Source organism: Oncorhynchus masou, chromosome 23, assembly GCF_036934945.1.
Source record: "Oncorhynchus masou masou isolate Uvic2021 chromosome 23, UVic_Omas_1.1, whole genome shotgun sequence".
NCBI classification, from domain to species: domain Eukaryota; kingdom Metazoa; phylum Chordata; class Actinopteri; order Salmoniformes; family Salmonidae; genus Oncorhynchus; species Oncorhynchus masou.
Window position 1 is genome coordinate 61,695,744 of NC_088234.1, and position 20,321 is coordinate 61,716,064.

Sequence of the window (20,321 nt, forward strand, 5' to 3'; positions counted from 1 at the left end):
ACACCTTGGGGAAACGACAGAAAGGGCAGACTCTTTCCTCTTGCGTTCACAGCCATATAAGGAGATCATGAAAGACAGAGCCTCAAAAATCCTTGTCATTTCCTGGATGCCAAGTCATCTTGGTTTTGCCTGAAGCTCACGTTAAAGGGCACGCACAGAGAAGATATTTGTATTTCTGGACACGTCAGAGTGTTTTCTTTCGAACAGTAGCAATTATATGCATAGTCGAGCATCTTTTTGTGACAAAATATCTTGTTTAAAACGGGAACGTTTTTCTTCCAAAAATGAAATAGCGCCACCATAGGTGTAAGAGGTTAAACAGGTCAATACTCACAGACGGATTACCAGGACATGTACTCTGAGCATGCGCTGACCAACCGACCCACTGACATTTTCAACCTCTCCCTCTCTGAGTCTGTAATACCAACATGTTTCAAACCCGTAGCACTCATGTCTGTAGCCATGAAGTGCTTTGAAAGGCTGCTCATGGCTCACATCAACACCATTATCCCAGAAACCCTATACCCACTCCAATTTGCATACCGCTCCAACAGATCCACAGATGATGCAATCTCTATTGCACTCCACACTGCCCTTTCCCACCTGGACAAAAATAACACATTTGTAAGAATCCTATTTATTGACTACAGCTCAGCGTTCAACACCATAGTGCTCTCAAAGCTCATCACTAAGCTATGGACCCTGGGACTAAACACCTCGCTCTGCAACTGGATCCTGGACTTTCTGACGCACCGCACCCAGGTGGTAAGGGTAGGTAACAACATCCGCCACGCTGATCCTCAACACGGGGGCCCCTCAGGGGTGCATGCTCAGTCTCCTCCTGTACTCCCTGTTCACTCATGACTGCACGGCCAGGCATGACTCCAACACCATCATTAAGTTTGCCGATGACACAACAGTCGTAGGCCTGATCACCGACAACGACGAGACAGCCTATAGGGAGGAGGTCAAAGACCTGTCTGTGTGGTGCCAGGACAACAACCTCTCCTTCAATGTGATCAAGACAAAGGAGATGATTGTGGACTACAGGAAAAGGAGGACCGAGCACGCCCCCATTCTCATCGACAGGGCTGTAGTGGAGCAGGTTGAGAGCTTCAAGTTCCTTGGTGTCCACATCACCAACAAACTATCATGGACCAAGCACACCAAGACAGTCGTGAAGAGAGCACAACAAAACCTATTCCCCCTCAGGAGACTGAAAAGATTTGGCATGGGTCCCCAGATCCTCAAAAGGTTCTTGAGCTGCACCATCAAGAGCATCCTGGTTGTATCACTGCCTGGTATATGGCAACTGCTCGGCCTCCGACCGCAAGGTACTACAGAGGGTAGTGTGTATAGCCCAGTACATCACTGGGGACAAACTTCCTGCCATCCAGAACATCTTTACCAGGCGGTGTCAGAGGAAGTCCCTACAAATTGTCAGACTCCAGCCACCCTAGTCATAGACTGTTCTCTCTGCTACCGCATGGCAAGCTGTACTGGAGCGCCAAGTCTAGGTCCAAGAGGCTTCTATACAGCTTCTACCCCCAAGCCATAAGACTCCTGAACAGCTAATCAAATGCATTGCCCCCCCCCACACATTATTTTACGCTGCTGCTACTCTGTTATTATCTATGCATAGTCACTTTAATAACTCTACCTACATGTACATATTACCTCAATTACTTCGCCTAAACGGTGACCCCGCACATTGACTCTGTACCGGAACCCCCTGTATATAGCCTCTTTATTGTTATTTTACTGCTGCTCTTTAATTATTTGTTACTTTTATTTCTTATTCTTTCTTTTCTTCTTTTTTACTGCATTGTTATTAAGGCTTGTAAGTAAGCACTTTACTGTAAGGCCTACATCTGTTGTATTCGGCGCATGTGACAATATCATTTGATTTGATTTAACATTTACGAAATGGAGGGATGTAAAATATCATACGAAATATAGTGACCAAAAAAAACATAATATCAAGTGAGTGTGTGTGCGACCGGGTTGACTTATGCACGTGTGGGCCTACAGTGCCTTAAGAAAGTATTCATACCTCTTAACTTATTCCACATTTTGTTGATTAATTAAATAGATAGGTAAAGAAAACCAATCTACACACAACACCCCATAATAACGATTACAGATGTGAGTATTTCTGGCCAAGTCTCTAAGAGCTTTGCACACCTGGATTGTGCAATATTTGCACATTGTTCTTCAAGGTATGTTTGTTCATCATTGCTAGACAGACATTTTCGAGTCTTTCCATAGATTTTCAAGCAGATTTAAGTCAAAACTTGCCACTCAGCAACATTCAATGTCGTCTTGGTAAGCAACTCCAGTGTATATTTGGCTTTGTGTTTTAGGTTATTGTCCTGCTGAAAGGTGAATTTGTCTCCCAGTGTCTGTTGGAAAGCAGAATGAACTAGGTTTTCCTCTAGGAGTTTGCCTGTGATTAGCTCTATTCCGTTTCTTTTTACCAGCATACCCATAACATGATGCAGCCACCACCGCGCTTGAAATTATAAAGAGTGGTACTCCGTAATGTGTTAGATTTTCCTCAAATATAACGCTTTGTATTCAGGACATAAAGCCAATTGTTTTGCAGTTTTACTTTAGTGCCGTATTGCGAACAGGATGCATGTTTTGGAATATATTTATTCTGTACAGGCTTCCTTCTTTTCACTCTGTCATTTAGGTTAGTATTGTGGAGTAACTAGAGTGTTGTTGATCCATCCTCAGTTTTCTCCTATCACAGCCATTAAACTCTGTAACTGTTTTAAATTCACAATCGGCCTCATTATGAAATCCCTGAGTGGTTTCCTTCCTCTCTGACAACTGAGTTAGGAAGGACGCCTGTATCTTTGTAGTGACTGGCTGTATTGATTAGAGGTCGACCGATTAATTGGCATGGCAGATTAATTTGGGCCGATTCAAGTTTTCGAAACAATCGGTAATCTGCATTTTTGGACACCGATTATGGCTGATTACATTACATTCCATGAGTAAACTGCGTGGTAGGCTGACTACCTGTTACATGAGTTCAGCAAGGAGCCTAGGTAAGTTGCTAGCTAGCATTAAACATATCTTATAAAAACAATCAATCTTTACATAATCACTAGTTAACTACATATGGTTGATGATATTACTAGGTTAACTAGCTTGTCCTGCCATGGCATATAATCAATGCGGTGCCTGTTAATTTATCATCAAATCACAGCGTACTTCGCCAAACAGGTGATGGATGAATAAACATCATCTTTCTTAAAATCAATTCACAGAAGAATATACAGTGCCTTGCGAAAGTATTCGGCCCCCTTGAACTTTGCGACCTTTTGCCACATTTCAGGCTTCAAACATGAAGATATAAAACTGTATTTTTTTGTGAAGAATCAACAACAAGTGGGACACAATCATGAAGTGGAACGACATTTATTGGATATTTCAAACTTTTTTAACAAATAAAAAACTGAAAAATTGGGCGTGCAAAATTATTCAGCCCCTTTACTTTCAGTGCAGCAAACGCTCTCCAGAAGTTCAGTGAGGATCTCTGAATGATCCAATGTTGAACTAAATGACTAATGATGATAAATACAATCCACCTGTGTGTAATCAAGTCTCCGTATAAATGTACCTGCACTGTGATAGTCTCAGAGGTCCGTTAAAAGCGCAGAGAGCATCATGAAGAACAAGGAACACACCAGGCAGGTTCGAGATACTGTTGTGAAGAAGTTTAAAGCCGGATTTGGATACAAAAAGATTTCCCAAGCTTTAAACATCCCAAGGAGCACTGTGCAGTTTGCCACAAGCCACCTGGGAGACACACCAAACATGTGGAAGAAGGTGCTCTGGTCAGATGAAACCAAAATTGAACATTTTGGCAACAATGCAAAACGTTATGTTTGGCGTAAAAGCAACACAGCTCATCACCCTGAACACACCAATCCCACTGTCAAACATGGTGGTGGCAGCATCATGGTTTGGGCCTGCTTTTCTTCAGCAGGGACAGGGAAGATGGTTAAAATTGATGGGAAGATGGATGGAGCCAAATACAGGACCATTCTGGAAGCTAACCTGATGGAGTCTGCAAAAGACCTGAGACTGGGACGGAGATTTGTCTTCCAACAAGACAATGATCCAAAACATAAAGCAAAATCTATAATGGAATGGTTCAAAAATAAACATATCCAGGTGTTAGAATGGCCAAGTCAAAGTCCAGACCTGATTCCAATCGAGAATCTGTGGAAAGAACTGAAAACTGCTGTTCACAAATGCTCTCCATCCAACCTCACTGAGCTCGAGGTGTTTTGCGAGGAGGAATGGGGAAAAAATGTCAGTCTCTCGATGCTCAAAACTGATAGAGACATACCCCAAGCGACTTACAGCTGTAATCGCAGCAAAAGGTGGCGCTATAAAGTATTAACTTAAGGGGGCTGAATAATTTTGCACGCCCAATTTTTCAGTTTTTGATTTGTTAAAAAGGTTTGAAATATCCAATAAATGTCGTTCCACTTCATGATTGTGTCCCACTTGTTGATGATTCTTCACAAAAAATACAGTTTTATATCTTTATGTTTGAAGCCTGAAATGTGGCAAAAGGTCGCAAAGTTCAAGGGGGACGAAAACTTTCGCAAGGCACTGTATTTTTTTAACCTGCATATTTAGTTAAAATAAATGCAATTTAGCAGGCAATATTAACTAGGGAAATTGTCACTTCTCTTGCGTTCATTGCACGCAGTCAGGGTATATGCAACAGTTTGGGCCACCTGGCTAATTGCGAACTAATTTGCCAGAATTTTACATAATTATGACATAACATTGAAGGTTGTGCAATGTAACAGCAATATTTAGACTTAGGTTTGCCACCCATTCGATAAAATACGTAACTGTTCCGTATTTCACTGAAAGAATAAACGTTTTGTTTTCGAAATTATAGTTTCTGGATTTGACCATATTAATGATCTAAGGCTCGTATTTCTGTGTGTTCATAATATTATGATTAAGTCTATGATTTGATATTTGATAGAGCAGTCTGACTGAGCAGTGGTAGGCAGCAACAGGCTCGTAAGCATTCATTCAAACAGCACCTTCCTGCGTTTGCAAGCAGCTCTTAGCAATGCTTGAAGCACAGCACTGTTTATGACTTCAAGCCTATCAACTCTCGAGAGTTGGCAATACTACAGTGCCTATAAGAACATCCAATAGTAAAAGGTATATGAAATACAAATGGTATAGAGAGAAATAGTCCTATAATTCCTATAATAACTAGAGCCTAAAACTTCTTAACTGGGAATATTGAAGACTCATGTTAAAAGGAACCACCAGCTTTCATATGTTCTGAGCAAGGAACTTAAACGTTAGCTTTTTTACATGGCACATATTGCACTTTTACTTTCTTCTCCAACACTGTGTTTTTGAATTATTTAACCCAAATTGAACGTGTCATTATTTATTAAAGACTAAATAAATGTTATGTATTATATTAAGTTAAAATAAGTGTTAATTCAGTATTGTTGTAATTGTCATATATATATATATACACACAGTATATCACAAAAGTGAGTACACCCCTCACATTTTTGTAAATATGAGTATATCTTTTCATGTGACAAATCTGAAGAAATGACACTTTGCTACAATGTAAAGTAGTGAGTGTACAGCTTGTATAACAGTGTAAATTTGCTGCCCCTCAAAATAACTCAACACACAGCCATTAATGTCTAAACCGCTGGCAACAAAAGTGAGTACACCCCTAAGTGAAAATGTCCAAATTGGGCCCAATTAGCCATTTTCCCTCCCCGGTGTCATGTGACTCATTAGTGTTACAAGGTCTCAGGTGTGAATGGGGAGCAGGTGTGTTACATTTGGTGTCATCGCTCTCGCACTCCCTCATACTGACTGGTCACTGGAAGTTCAACATTGCACCTCATGGCAAAGAACTCTGAGGATCTGAAAAAACTAATTGTTGCTCTACATAAAGATGGCATGGGCTATAAGAAGGTTGCTTTGTTTGTTCCTATGTTTTGTCTTTGTTTTAGTATGGTCAAGGCGTGAGTTGGGGTGGGCAGTCTATGTTCTTTTTTCTATAATTTGGGATTTCTGTGTTTGGCCTGGTATGGTTCTCAATCAGAGGCAGCTGTCAATCGTTGTCCCTGATTGAGAACCATACTTAGGTAGCCTGGTTTCACCTTTGAGTGGTGGGTGATTATTTTCTGTTCTGTGTTCTGTGCATTCACCTCACAGGACTGTTTATTTTTCGTTCGTTGTCGCTTTATTGTTCTGTTCTTTAGTGTTCTGAGTTCTAATAAATATCATGAACACTTACGACGCTGCGCATTGGTCCTCCGATCCTTCCTACTACTTCTCCTCAACCGTTACAGTTACAGTGTTTGCCATGATTACCCCCCCCCCCCCTATGATGAGAGTCACTGGCTTAACCTAAATTAAACTTGCCTCCTTACATAAAATAAAAAATACCCAACTGACGTGAAGCTTTTGTTCTCTGAAGCAGCCAGCTGGCAATTCAGCAGCTCACTGAATAATAGATGCCAAGCCACATCTCTGACTTCGATGTTCATGACACCATCATTTCGCTTGGGGGTTGGAGGCTTAGAACCCTGTAGAGAGATCTGATATTTAACGCATTACTTGGTAAGAGGAATTATAATAGCATAAAATGTTTGGGATGTATATTGTTCAGATTTTAGCATGTAAATCGTGGTGGGGCAAACTGCCGCAAATTTTTTGGGGCAGCAAAACAGTTCATTCAGCCTCATTTACTGCCTTTTAAAAAAACATAGCTGACATGGCTGACTTGCTTAAACAAATGTGGTTTCATTGACAATTGAGATGTACAAACTATGGCATAAGGGAACAATGAGCGAATAAGAGGCAATCCAAGCTAGGACGGACGTAGTTATCGCTCTTACATTATTCTCCCTGTACACCAAGTCAGAACTGTAGGATAAATAAAGGGGGCATATAAGCAGACAATGAAAGCTCTTACAATATTCAACGATTACGTTTCTCTAAAACAGGCTATAGGCTACATGTGCACCACCAAGTCAGAACAGTAGGCTAAGTTATGAGGGGGAGAAGGGACCAAATTATTAGGGTGAGACACATGGGCTACTAACAGCTTACTACACAACATACACTAATGTATTCTGTGGCCACGAAAGTAATGCTATCTCCCTGGCATACTACATCATTCATGCAGCAACTTACAAGACATTTTTAGACTTACCTTGTTGTGCTGTGCTCACTTGAACAGGGCGGTGGCGCGGCGGTCCTTTTGGGCTCTAGAAAGAGGCTGGAGTTCCCCACTTTCCGAGTTGGATGATCGTTGAAAATTATTTTCCCAGTCAAAGGTAGTTTCTTTCAGAGTTCCCAGTTGTCTTGAACTCACTGAAGTCTGATATTTCCCAGTTCTGAGTTTCCAGTTGTTTTGAACGCGGCAGAAGTCATGCTGGATTGACAGCATGGCCAATGTATTCAAACTTTACCAATTTGATATCACGAAATTGGGGAGAAAAAGAGGGTAAAAAAGTAAAGGATAAACATTCACATACAACGCCATGGGCCAGAAGTTACAATCTTGTCTCTCATCTGCAACTCTCCTACCGAAGGTCGAGAGCCAAGCCGCACTGCTTCTTGACACACTGTTCGTTTAACCCGGAAGCCAGCCGCACCAATGTGTCGGAGGAAACACCACTGAGGATTGAATATGATTTGCTCGTAGATTGTTGACTTGATTCATGATGACGACTGCTTATCTAGCTTGCCAGCTATCATTTTGAAAGTATGATGTTAACATGATCAGTCCAATCCAAGCTTGACAGCTATCGTTTTGAAAGTATTATGTTGACATGATCAGTCCAATCAAAGCTAAGGAAGATATAACATTATTTCAAGTAATTTTATCTGTTGCCAATGACCTTTTAAGATGGGCACTTCTATTGTAAGTCTATGGCAGCACCCAAGGGCTTGAATTTTCAAGCTTTACTCGTAGTGTCCCCCTGAGTGACAGAACACTGAGTCAATCAAATCAAATCAAATTTATTTATATAGCCCTTCGTACATCAGCGGATATCTCAAAGTGCTGTACAGAAACCCAGCCTAAAACCCCAAACAGCAAGCAATGCAGGTGTAGAAGCACGGTGGTTAGGAAAAACTCCCTAGAAAGGCCAAAACCTAGGAAGAAACCTAGAGAGGAACCAGGCTATGTGGGGTGGCTAGTCCTCTTCTGGCTGTGCCGGGTATAGATTATAACAAAACATGGCCAAGATGTTCAAATGTTCATAAATGACCAGCATGGTCGAATAATAATAAGGTAGAACAGTTGAAACTGGAGCAGCAGCACGGCCAGGTGGACTGGGGACAGCAAGGAGTCATCATGTCAGGTAGTCCTGGGGCATGGTCCTAGGGCTCAGGTCCTCCGAGAGAGAGAAAGAGAGAGAGAAGGAAAGAATTAGAGAACGCACACTTAGATTCACACAGGACACCGAATTGGACAGGAGAAGTACTCCAGATATAACAAACTGACCCCAGCTCCCCGACACATAAACTACTGCAGCATAAATACTGGAGGCTGAGACAGGAGGGGTCAGGAGACACTGTGGCCCCATCCGAGGACATCCCCGGACACGGCCAAACAGGAAGGATATAACCCCACCCACTTTGCCAAAGCACAGCCCCCACACCACTAGAGGGATATCTTCAACCACCAACTTACCATCCTGAGACAAAGCTAAGTATAGCCCACAAAGATCTCCGCCATGGCACAACCCAAGGGGGGGCGCCAACCCAGACAGGATGACCACATAAGTGAATCATCCCACTCAGGTGACACACCCCTTCCAGGGACGGCATGAGAGAGCCCCAGTAAGCCAGTGACTCAGCCCCTGTAATAGGGTTAGAGGCAGAGAATCCCAGTGGAAAGAGGGGAACCGGCCAGGCAGAGACAGCAAGGGCGGTTCGTTGCTCCAGAGCCTTTTCGTTCACCTTCCCACTCCTGGGCCAGACTACACTCAATCATATGACCCACTGAAGAGATGAGTCTTCAGTAAAGACTTAAAGGTTGAGACCGTGTTTGCGTCTCTGACATGGGTAGGCAGACCGTTCCATAAAAATGGAGCTCTATAGGAGAAAGCCATGCCTCCAGCTGTTTGCTTAGAAATTCTAGGGACAATTAGGAGGCCAGCGTCTTGTGACCGTAGCGTACGTGTAGGTATGTACGGCGGGACCAAATCAGAGAGATAGGTAGGGGCAAGCCCATGTAATGCTTTGTAGGTTAGCAGTAAAACCTTGAAATCAGCCCTTGCTTTGACAGGAAGCCAGTGTAGGGAGGCTAGCACTGGAGTAATATGATCAATTTTTTTGGTTCTAGTCAGGATTCTAGCAGCCGTATTTAGCACTAACTGAAGTTTATTTAGTGCTTTATCCGGGTAGCCGGAAAGTAGAGCATTGCAATAGTCTAACCTAGAAGTGACAAAAGCATGGATTAATTTTTCTGCATCATTTTGGACAGAAAGTTTCTGATTTTTGCAATGTTACGTAGATGGAAAAAAAGCTGTCCTTGAAATGGTCTTGATATGTTCTTCAAAAGAGAGATCAGGGTCCAGAGTAACGCCGAGGTCCTTCACAGTTTTATTTGAGACGACTGTACAACCATTAAGATTAATTGTCAGATTCAACAGAAGATCTCTTTGTTTCTTGGGACCTAGAACAAGCATCTCTGTTTTGTCCGAGTTTAAAAGTAGAAAGTTTGCAGCCATCCACTTCCTTATGTCTGAAATACATGCTTCTAGCAAGGGCAATTTTGGGGCTTCACCATGTTTCATTGAAATGTACAGCTGTGTGTCATCTGCATAGCAGTGAAAGTTAACATTATGTTTTCGAATAACATCCCCAAGAGGTAAAATATATAGTGAAAACAATAGTGGTCCTAAAACGGAACCTTGAGGAACACCGAAATTTACAGTTGATTTGTCAGAGGACAAGCCATTCACAGAGACAAACTGATATCTTTCCGACAGATAAGATCTAAACCAGGCCAGAAATTGTCCGTGTAGACCAATTTGGGTTTCCAATCTCTCCAAAAGAATGTGGTGATCGATGGTATCAAAAGCAGCACTAAGGTCTAGGAGCACGAGGACAGATGCAGAGCCTCGGTCCGATGCCATTAAAATGTAATTTACCACCTTCACAAGTGCCGTCTCAGTGCTATGATGGGGTCTAAAACCAGACTGAAGCATTTCGTATACATTGTTTGTCTTCAGGAAGGCAGTGAGTTGCTGCGCAACAGCCTTTTCTAAAATGTTTGAGAGGAATGGAAGATTCGATATAGGCCGATAGTTTTTTATATTTTCTGGGTCAAGGTTTGGCTTTTTCAAGAGAGTCTTTATTTATTTATTACTGCCACTTTTAGTGAGTTTGGTACACATCCGGTGGATAGAGAGCCATTTATTATGTTCAACATAGGAGGGCCAAGCACAGGAAGCAGCTCTTTCAGTAGTTTAGTTGGAATAGGGTCCAGTATGCAGCTTGAAGGTTTAGAGGCCATGATTATTTTCATCATTGTGTCAAGAGATATAGTACTAAAACACTTGAGCGTCTCTCTTGATCCTAGGTCCTGGCAGAGTTGGGCAGACTCAGGACAACTGAGCTTTGAAGGAATACGCAGATTTAAGGAGGAGTCTGTAATTTGCTTTCTAATAATCATAATTTTTTCCTCAAAGAAGTTCATGAATTTATCACTGCTAAGGTGAAAGTCATCCTGTCTTGGGGAATGCTGCTTTTTAGTTAGTTTTGCAACAGTATCAAAAAGGAATTTCGGATTGTTCTTATTTTCCTCAATTAAGTTAGAAAAATAGGATGAGCAGCAGTAAGGGCTCTTCGGTACTGCACGGTACTCTCTTTCCAAGCTAGTCGGAAGACTTCCAGTTTGGTGTGGCGCCATTTCCGTTCCAATTTTCTGGAAGCTTGCTTCAGAGCTCGGGTATTTTCTGTGTACCAGGGAGCTAGTTTCTTATGAGAAATGTTTTTCGTTTTTAGGGGTGCAACTGCATCTAGGGTATTGCGCAAGGTTAAATTGAGTTCCTCAGTTAGGTGGTTAACTGATTTTTGTCCTCTGGCGTCATTGGATAGACAGAGGGAATCTGGAAGGACATCAAGGAATCTTTGTGTTGTCTGTAAATTTATAGCACGGCTTTTGATGTTCCTTGGTTGGGGTCTGAGCAGATTATTTGTTGCAATTGCAAACGTAATAAAATGGTGGTCCGATAGTCCAGGATTATGAGGAAAAACATTAAGATCCACAACATTTATTCCATGGGACAAAACTAGGTCCAGCGTATGACTGTGACAGTGAGTGGGTCCAGAGACATGTTGGACAAAACCCACTGAGTCGATGATGGCTCCGAAAGCCTTTTGGAGTGGGTCTGTGGACTTTTCCATGTGAATATTAAAGTCACCAAAGATTAGAATATTATCTGCAATGACTACAAGGTCCGATAGGAATTCAGGGAACTCAGTGAGGAACGCTGTATATGGCCCAGGAGGCCTGTAAACAGTAGCTATAAAAAGTGATTGAGTAGGCTGCATAGATTTCATGACTGGAAGCTCAAAAGACAAAAACGTCATTTTTTTTTGTAAATTGAAATTTGCTATCGTAAATGTTAGCAACACCTCCGCCTTTGCGGGATGCACGGGGGATAAGGTCACTAGTGTAGCCAGAAGGTGAGGCCTCATTTAACAGAGTAAATTCATCAGGTTTAAGCCATGATTCAGTCAGGCCAATCACATCAAGATTATGATCAGTGATTAGTTCATTGACTATAATTGCCTTTGAAGTAAGGGATCTAACATTAAGTAGCCCTATTTTGAGATGTGAGGTATCATGATCTCTTTCAATAATGACAGGAATGGAGGTGGTCTTTATCCTAGTGAGATTGCTAAGGCGAACACCGCCATGTTTAGTTTTGCCCAACCTAGGTCGAGGCACAGACACAGTCTCAATGGTGATAGCTGAGCTGACTACACTGACTGTGCTAGTGGCAGACTCCACTATGCTGGCAGGCTGGCTAACAGCCTGCTGCCTGGCCTGCACCCTATTTCATTGTGGAGCTAGAGGAGTTAGAGCCCTGTCTATGTTGGTAGATAAGATGAGAGCACCCCTCCAGCTTGGATGGAGTCCGTCACTCCTCAGCAGGTCAGGCTTGGTCCTGTTTGTGGGCGAGTCCCAGAAAGAGGGCCAATTATCTACAAATTCTAACTTTTGGGAGGGGCAGAAAACAGTTTTAAACCAGCGATTGAGTTGTGAGACTCTGCTGTTGAGTTCATCACTCCCCCTAACTGGGAGGGGGCCAGAGACAATTACTCAATGCCGACACATCTTTCTAGCTGATTTACACGCAGAAGCTATGTTGCGCTTGGTGATCTCTGACTGTTTCATCCTAACATTGTTGGTGCCGACGTGGATAACAATATCTCTATGCTCTCTACACTCGCCAGTTTAGCTTTAGCCAGCACCATCTTCAGATTAGCCTTAACGTCGGTAGCCCTGCCCCCCGGTAAACAGTGTATGATCGCTGGATCATTTGTTTTAAGTCTAATACTGCGGGTAATGGAGTCGCCAATGACTAGAGTTTTCAATTTGTCAGAGCTAATGGTGGGAAGCTTCGGCGTCTCAGACCCCGTAACGGGAGGAGTAAAGACCAGAGAAGGCTCGGCCTCTGACTCCGGCTCGCTGCTTAATGGGGAAAACTGGTTGAAAGTTGAGCGTTCCTACAGCATTTCCTTCCAGAAACCGTGAGAAAGTTGTATGGCTGCGGGGACTGTGCCAGGGGATTTATACTACTATCTGTACTTACTGGTGGCACAGACGCTGTTTCATCCTTTCCTACACTGAAATTACCCTTGCCTAACGATTGCGTCTGAAGCTGGGCTTGCAGCACAGCTATCCTCGCCGTAAGGCGAGTACAGCGACTGCAACTAGAAGGCATCATGTTAATGTTACTACTTAGCTTCGGCTGTTGGAGGTCCTGACAAATCGTGTCCAGATAAAGCGTCCGGAGTGAAAAAAATCATGGCGCAACTAGAGAACATTACCAACCCCTACACTCCGTATTTTCCACTGGCTGCCCCACCACCACAGAAAGCACTGAGCTAGGCTGAAACACCTGCATTATTTTTTTAAAATCAAATCAATCTACACACAATACCCCATAATGACAAAGCAAAAACAGGTTTTTAGACATTTTAGCTAATTTATTAAAAATGAAAAACAGATATACCACATTTACATAAGTATTCAGACCCTTTACTCAGTACTTTGTTGTATCACCTTCGGCAGCAATTACAGTCTGGAGTCTTCTTGGATATAACGCTACAAGCTTGGCACACCTGTATTTGGGGAGTTTCTCCCATTCTGCTCTGTAGATCCTCTCAAGCTCTGTCAGGTTGGATGGGAAGCGTTGCTGCACAGCTATTATTAGGTCTCTCCAGAGATGTTTGATCGGTTTCATGTCCGGACTCTGGCTGGGCCACTCAAGGACATTCAGAGACTTGTCCCGAAGCCACTCATGCGTTGTCTTGACTGTGTACTTAGGGTCATTGTCCTGTTGGAAGGTGAACTTTCGCCTGAGTCTGAGGTCCTGAGCACTCTGGAGCAGGTTTTCATCAAGGATCTCTGCTCTTGCTCAGTTCATCTTTCCCTCAATCCTGACTACTCTCCCAGTCCCTGCCGCTAAAAACCATCCCCCCAGCATGATGCTGCCACCACCATGCTTCACCGTAGTGATGGTGCCAGGTTTCCTCCAGACGTGACACTTGGCATTCAGGCCAAAGAGTTGAATCTTGGTTTCATCAGACCAGAGAATCTTGTTTCTCATGTTCTGAGAGTCTTTAGGTGCCTTTTGGCAAACTCCAAGCAGGCTGTCATGTGCCTTTTACTGAGGAGTGGCTTCTGTCTGGACACTCTACCATAAAGGCCTAATTGGTGGAGTACTGCAGAGATGGCTGTCCTTCTGGAAGGTTCTCCCATCTCCACAGAGGAACTGTGAAGCTCTGTCAGAGTGACCATCGGGTTCTTGGTCAACCTCCCTAATCTAATCAAGGCCCTCCTCCCCCAATTTCTCAGTTTGTCCGGGTATCCAGCTCTAGGAAGAGTCTTGGTGGTTCCAAACTTCTTCCATTTGATGGAGGCCAATGTGTTCTTGGGGACCTTCAATGCTGCAGACATTGTTTTGGTACCCTTCCCCAGATCTGTACCTCGACACAATCCTGTCTCTACGGTCAATTCTTTCAACCTCAAGGCTTGGTTTTGTTCTGACATGCACTGTCAACTGTGGGACCTTATATAGTATGTGCCTTTCCAAATCATGTCCAATCAATTGAATTTACCACAGGTGGACTCCAGTCAAGTTGTAGAAACATCTCAAGGATGATCAATGGAAACAGGATACACCTGAGCTCAATTTCAAGTCTCATAGCAAAGGCTCTGAATACTTATATAAGTTATTTCTGTTTTTGCAAAATTTAAAAAAATCTGTTTTCGCTTTGTCATTATGGTGCATTGTGTGTAATTTTGAATTTGTATTTATTTAATCAATTTTAGAATAACGCTGTAACATAACAGAATGTGGGTAAAGGGAAGGGGTCTGAATACTTTCAGAATGCACTGTATATATATATATTTTTTAGCTAAACAGGTGGGGCTCTGTCCCACCTGCCCTGTTGTGAAGTAGTTTAACAAACTACTAATGATAACCAGCAGATTGGACTTTTGGGTAAAACTTTTCTACAAGCTTGCAGGTATAATGATTTATAACTTGTTATGAGCATATATGCATTTCGCATATGTCTGCAGGGTTTGGGGTTTCACTCAAATGCAATAGTTTTCAAATGCAATCTAGAATGTGCTGCTAAATCTTTGTCTCCATAGATGTGAGGATAGCCATACTAATCTATTTGTTGTTTAATATTTCAGTCTTTCTGTGTGTGTGTGTGTGTGTGTGTGTGTGTGTGTGTGTGTGTGTGTGTGTGTGTGTGTGTGTGTGTGTGTGTGTGTGTGTGTGTGTGTGTGTGTGTGTGTGTGTGTGTGTGTGTGTGTGTCCAGTGAATCAATAAGTACATTTTTGCAATGAACATCATAAGATGAGCTCATTTTCATCAATACTTTGTTTAATATCTCCTGTTCGAACACTGATTGCCTGTAGTTCATATTTTTCAACTCCATTGCATATATTATCCATCTTTCTCTACCTCTTTAGCTCTCTCTTTCCCATAGACTTCCAGTCATTGCGCTAACGCTAGTTAGCATTGGCTCGCAAAGCTGCCTCTTTCTTCATACTGAACACAGAGACATAAAAATGGCATTTTCAAGTTCATCTGGCTCAAGTAGAAACGAGTCTCATTGCCATTAAAGTATCCCTTTAATGAGGAAATCAATCTCAGACCTTTATTTTTTATGTATCATGGCCATGTTTTGATTTATTTTTATCAATATTGTTTTGCCTTTGCACAAGTCATGTCAGTGTTGCTTTGAAAAACATGCCCTATCAATATCATGTTGACTTATGATTTTGTCTAAATGTATTGTGTATGTAGACTTCTGTAAATATTGTATGTCGAAAAAATATTGTCAACTGTGACTTACTATTTGATTGCTATCCAATTGTCTAATTGAAATTACCAATTGTTGCCAATTGTTGTTCACTCAAACTTGTATGAATAGAGACTGCAGGAGTTTTCTCACACAGCACACCCTTGAAAAAGACCTAGTTGAAACGTTAGGTGTTTGTGCTCTAAATAAATGAAAATACGAAGCATAGAACTTTTATATTTTGCGTGTGCTTTTCCTTATGAATATATATTTACAAATCCTAAGAAATGTGTTGACCATGAATGGTTAAAGTAATGTAATTTGTGGGACAACATGGACATTTGCTGTGTAAAATAGTGTATCAACATAAATACAACAATCTTTTTTCTAAATGTCATAATCAAAAAAAGCTTCTTTGTGTTTTGGTTAAAGTTCTGCTAAAGAATGATTGAGTTTCTGTTGAGAAAAAAGTGTAGAAACAAGAGGAGCCGTTTATATTTCCTTTGAGGGATTCCTTAAAAGGCATTATTTGCTGTGTTTTCAGTCTGATGGGATTAAATTAGTTATGCACTGTACTTGCACTTCCATGCTTACCTACTATAGATACTGACCTGTGTGCTAGTCTTAACTGTCAGTGAAGCTCATCATCGAACAGAGCTGAATTTGGTGCAGAAACACATTGACGTTTTTTTTACTTACCTAAACTTAGTTGATTGACCCAATTTTATTTTATTTTTTATTTTATTTGAAAGTGCACCTTCTGGTTTATTGGTTAGTTTCAGCAATCTCCGGATAGCTTAGCATAATGTGGTTAGACATACCACCCAATGCACAACATGAGCTACATGACACAGGATGGAGTTCATAGTTGAATTGAACTAATCAAGAGCCTGTTGTCTCTCTACAGATTGTGTTCAGAAAGATCAGCGATGTGAAACGAGAGGAGGAGGAGCGCCTGAGACGAAAGAATGAGGCGCCCCTCAACCTCCCGCCGGACCATCCGGTCCGTCGGCTCTTCCAGCGGTTCCGGCAGCAGAAGGAGGCCCGTGTACATCAGGAGCGGGCTGACCCATCCGATGACCTGGAGAGAGGCCAGACCGTTTATGTTGAGCCCATTCCCATCCATGAAATCATCACCACCACCAGCATTGTCACCGTCACCGAAAGTCCAGCCACGCCCATTCCTTCAATCTCCATCTTGGCGTCCACAACCTCCGGCCCATCAGAAAAAGCCCAGCTCCAGGCCCCGTCTCTCCAATTGTCCGAGCCAGCCAAGGTCAAAGGCTGGGGTCGCTTCAAGGAGTCCAACTGGAATAAGGTATAACGAGAAACATAACATATTTAGACCAGGATTCCCAACCTCCGATTGAATCCTGGCATTAGCTCTCCAGCCATCTGCATTAATACATTATATTCTTAATTTTCAAGGTCTCCAAAGCCGAGTCCATGGAGACGCTACCCGAACGGACCAAGGCAGGGGCAGCCCACGAGTCCCAGACCTCGCTCAAGAAAACCGGCTCGTGCGACAGCGGCATTACCAAGAGTGATCTGCGCCTGGACAACGTGGGGGACGGCGCCCGGACCACGGGCAACACGCCACAGGACCGCAGCCCTGTGGTACCCCCTGAGGTGGCCAAGCAGCACGCCTTCTACCCTATCCCAGAGCAGACTCTCCATGCTTCCCTCCTGGAGCTCAAGCTGGAGCTCAAAGAAGACTTGAAGGCCTTGAACACCCGCATGGCCGGCCTGGAGACTCAGCTAGCAGAGGCTCTGAAGCTCCTCAAGGCTCAAAGGAGAGCTCCCAGCTCCCCCAAGCCTCTCTTTGAGATCTCCAGACCCACCTCGCCAGACTCGGACAAGGAGGACATATTTTCGTAGAAGCAAAGAGGGGCTTATGTTGAGTGTGTGAAGATGGTTAACAGATTCAGAAAATCTTTATTGTCCCAATGCTGGGCAATTTGGTCATAGGGTCAGAGATGTTGCAAGTTGTTGGCGTGTCTCAGCTGAGGCCATTGCTTAGCCCTCACCTTGCTGATGCCTGTGAAAAGCAGCAGATGATGATGCTATGATGCTGTTAATTTTAAGAGAACCTGGTGGTTTTACCCCTGTGGGCCATGGAACCTTGGAGTTGAGCGTGTTGGTCACTTTGAAGATTCTGGGGTGAGTGCGGTGAAAGGGTTTCAAGGCACAGTGCAGTGACCTTAAGACCACCATGGGTTTGGCTACCCTCTGTGACCTACAGACACAGGTTCACACCTATACTCCTGTACGCTTGTGTTGTGCTAGTCTGCTCGCGCACATCGGCTGTATATTTTGGTAGAGACTTTATTTTTTTTACCAGTCTATGGAGTAAGAGCAGAGCAGCAATGAATGTTGTATTGTTCACCTTCATCTCCAGTGGTTCTCAGATTATCTATAAGGGGTGAATACATATTTTACTTTCTTTGTGCCACCAGTGTACAATAGATTCTGTATGTATTCACAATGTCATTCTATCACCCTGTAATACTTTACAAGACTTTCTGTATACACTATATATATATATATGTGTGTGTGTGTGTGTGTGTGTGTGTGTGTGTGTGTGTGTGTGTGTGTGTGTGTGTGTGTGTGTGTGTGTGTGTGTGTGTGTGTGTGTGGACACCCCTTCAAATTAGTGGATTCGGCTATCTCAGCCACACCCGTTGCTAACAAGTGTATAAAATTGAGCACACAGCCATGCAATCTCCCTAGACAAACACTGGCAGTAGAATGGTCTTACTGAAGAGCTCAGTAACTTTCAACGTGGCCACTGTCATAGCATGCCACTTTTCAAACAAGTCAGTTATTCAAATTTCTGCCCCGCCCTGGTCAACTGTAAGAGCTGTTTTTCATGGTTCGAGCTAGGCTCCTTAGTTCCAGTGAATGGAAATCTTAACTCTACAGCATACGATGACATTCTAGATGATTCTGTGCTTTCAACTTTGTGGCAATAGTTTGAGGAAGGCCCTTTCCTGTTTCAACATGACAATGCCCCCGTGCACAATGCGAGGTCCATACAGAAACGGATGCTGAGATGGGTGTGGAAGAACTCGACTGGCCTGCACAGAGCCCTGACATCAACCCCGTCAAACACCTTTGGGATGAAATGGAACGCAGACTGTGAGCCAGGCCTAATCACCCAACATCAGTGCCGGACCTCACTAATGTTCATGTGCCTGAATGGAAGCAAGTCCCTGCAGCAATGTTCCAACATCTAGTGGAAAGCCTTCCCAGAAGAGTGGAGGCTGTTATAGCAGCAAAGGGGGGACCAACTCCATATTAATGCCCATGATTTTGGAATGTGATGTTCTGCGAGCAGGTGTCCACTTACTTCTTACTTTTGGTCATGTTGTGTACCTCGGGGGGGGGGGGGGTTGCCTTTTATAAATGCAAAAAGGCTATACATGCATTCAACACAGGTGGTACTGCACATCGAGCGTTGTACTTGCTATAAATCATTCAATATAGATATTGTTCCTGTCATTCTATCAATGCATTCATAAACACACAGGTGGTTCACAGAATATATTACTTTGGGTTTGTTTTTCCAACTTTACTACTGTACTCTGTGTCATCGTCTTCTTTAAACCTGATGGAGGAGGCTGTGTTCACCAATCAGAACTCAGCACTGTCACGTTTAGCCTATCAATCTTCTGGTCTGTGCACAGAGAACCCTGACTGGCTGATGGAAGAACAGCATGGTCTTTATAAGGAACTCAAACTCCAACCCCCTTTCAGACTGACCAACCATCACCGTATGTCTTAGCAGTTCTCTATTCAATATGATATCCATAGCCAAGTAACCAACAACCAACCACCTTTCGTTGACTGCTTGGTCAGTATTCTTGGCCGATGGTTCCAGTGCTGGGAATGTTTCTGAACTGTTTCAGTTGCACTAACACTCCACCTCGCCATGTTGAGCTGTTTGCATGTGGAGGAGGTTTCTTTATTTAGCTGATTCTTCCTTTTTTTTGATCATCTAACCGATGGCATTTGTAACTGTCTTCCTACAAAAAAAGACTTCACTGCAAAGCATGACATGCTGCATGACTCGCATTGTTAAACATACATTAATTTCAGTACTGTTTGGCCCTGCAGCTTGCCGTAGGCTAGCTTACTGTATAGTACTGTGAACTCCATTGCTGAATATCAAAGGTAGACAACTTTGAGGTTTGGGAATTAGTAATCAATGTAAATGTTTTAAATAGATACACAGGACATGATACACGGGACATGCACAGATACACAGGACATGATACACGGGACATGCACAGATACACAGGACATGATACACGGGACATGCACAGATACACAGGACATGATACACGGGACATGCACAGATACACAGGACATGATACACGGGACATGCACAGATACACAGGACATGATACACGGGACATGCACAGATACACAGGACATGATACACGGGACATGCACAGATACACAGGACATGATACACGGGACATGCACAGATACACAGGACATGATACACGGGACATGCACAGATACACAGGACATGATACACGGGACATGCACAGATACACAGGACATGATACACGGGACATGCACAGATACACAGGACATGATACACGGGACATGCACAGATACACAGGACATGTAGATTACCTTCTGTCACTAATTGGAAACGAGCAGTGCCAAAGTTCTGAACCACTGTGTTCACATCTTCAGTGAGTTTAACATA

At 43.0% G+C, this 20,321-nt stretch overlaps 1 protein-coding gene across 1 annotated transcript in view; it reads left to right on the forward strand.

Moving 5' to 3' along the window:
- Positions 1-17,956, forward strand: part of LOC135510054 (potassium voltage-gated channel subfamily H member 1-like) — an 89,587-nt gene extending 71,631 nt beyond the window's left edge. Inside the window, exons 13-14 of the mRNA XM_064930854.1 lie at positions 16,509-16,919; positions 17,030-17,956. Of these exons, the coding sequence (XP_064786926.1) occupies positions 16,509-16,919; positions 17,030-17,479 (861 nt within the window). The 3' untranslated portion in view covers positions 17,480-17,956. The remainder of the gene's footprint in view (positions 1-16,508; positions 16,920-17,029) is intronic.
- Positions 17,957-20,321: the final 2,365 nt, after the last annotated feature.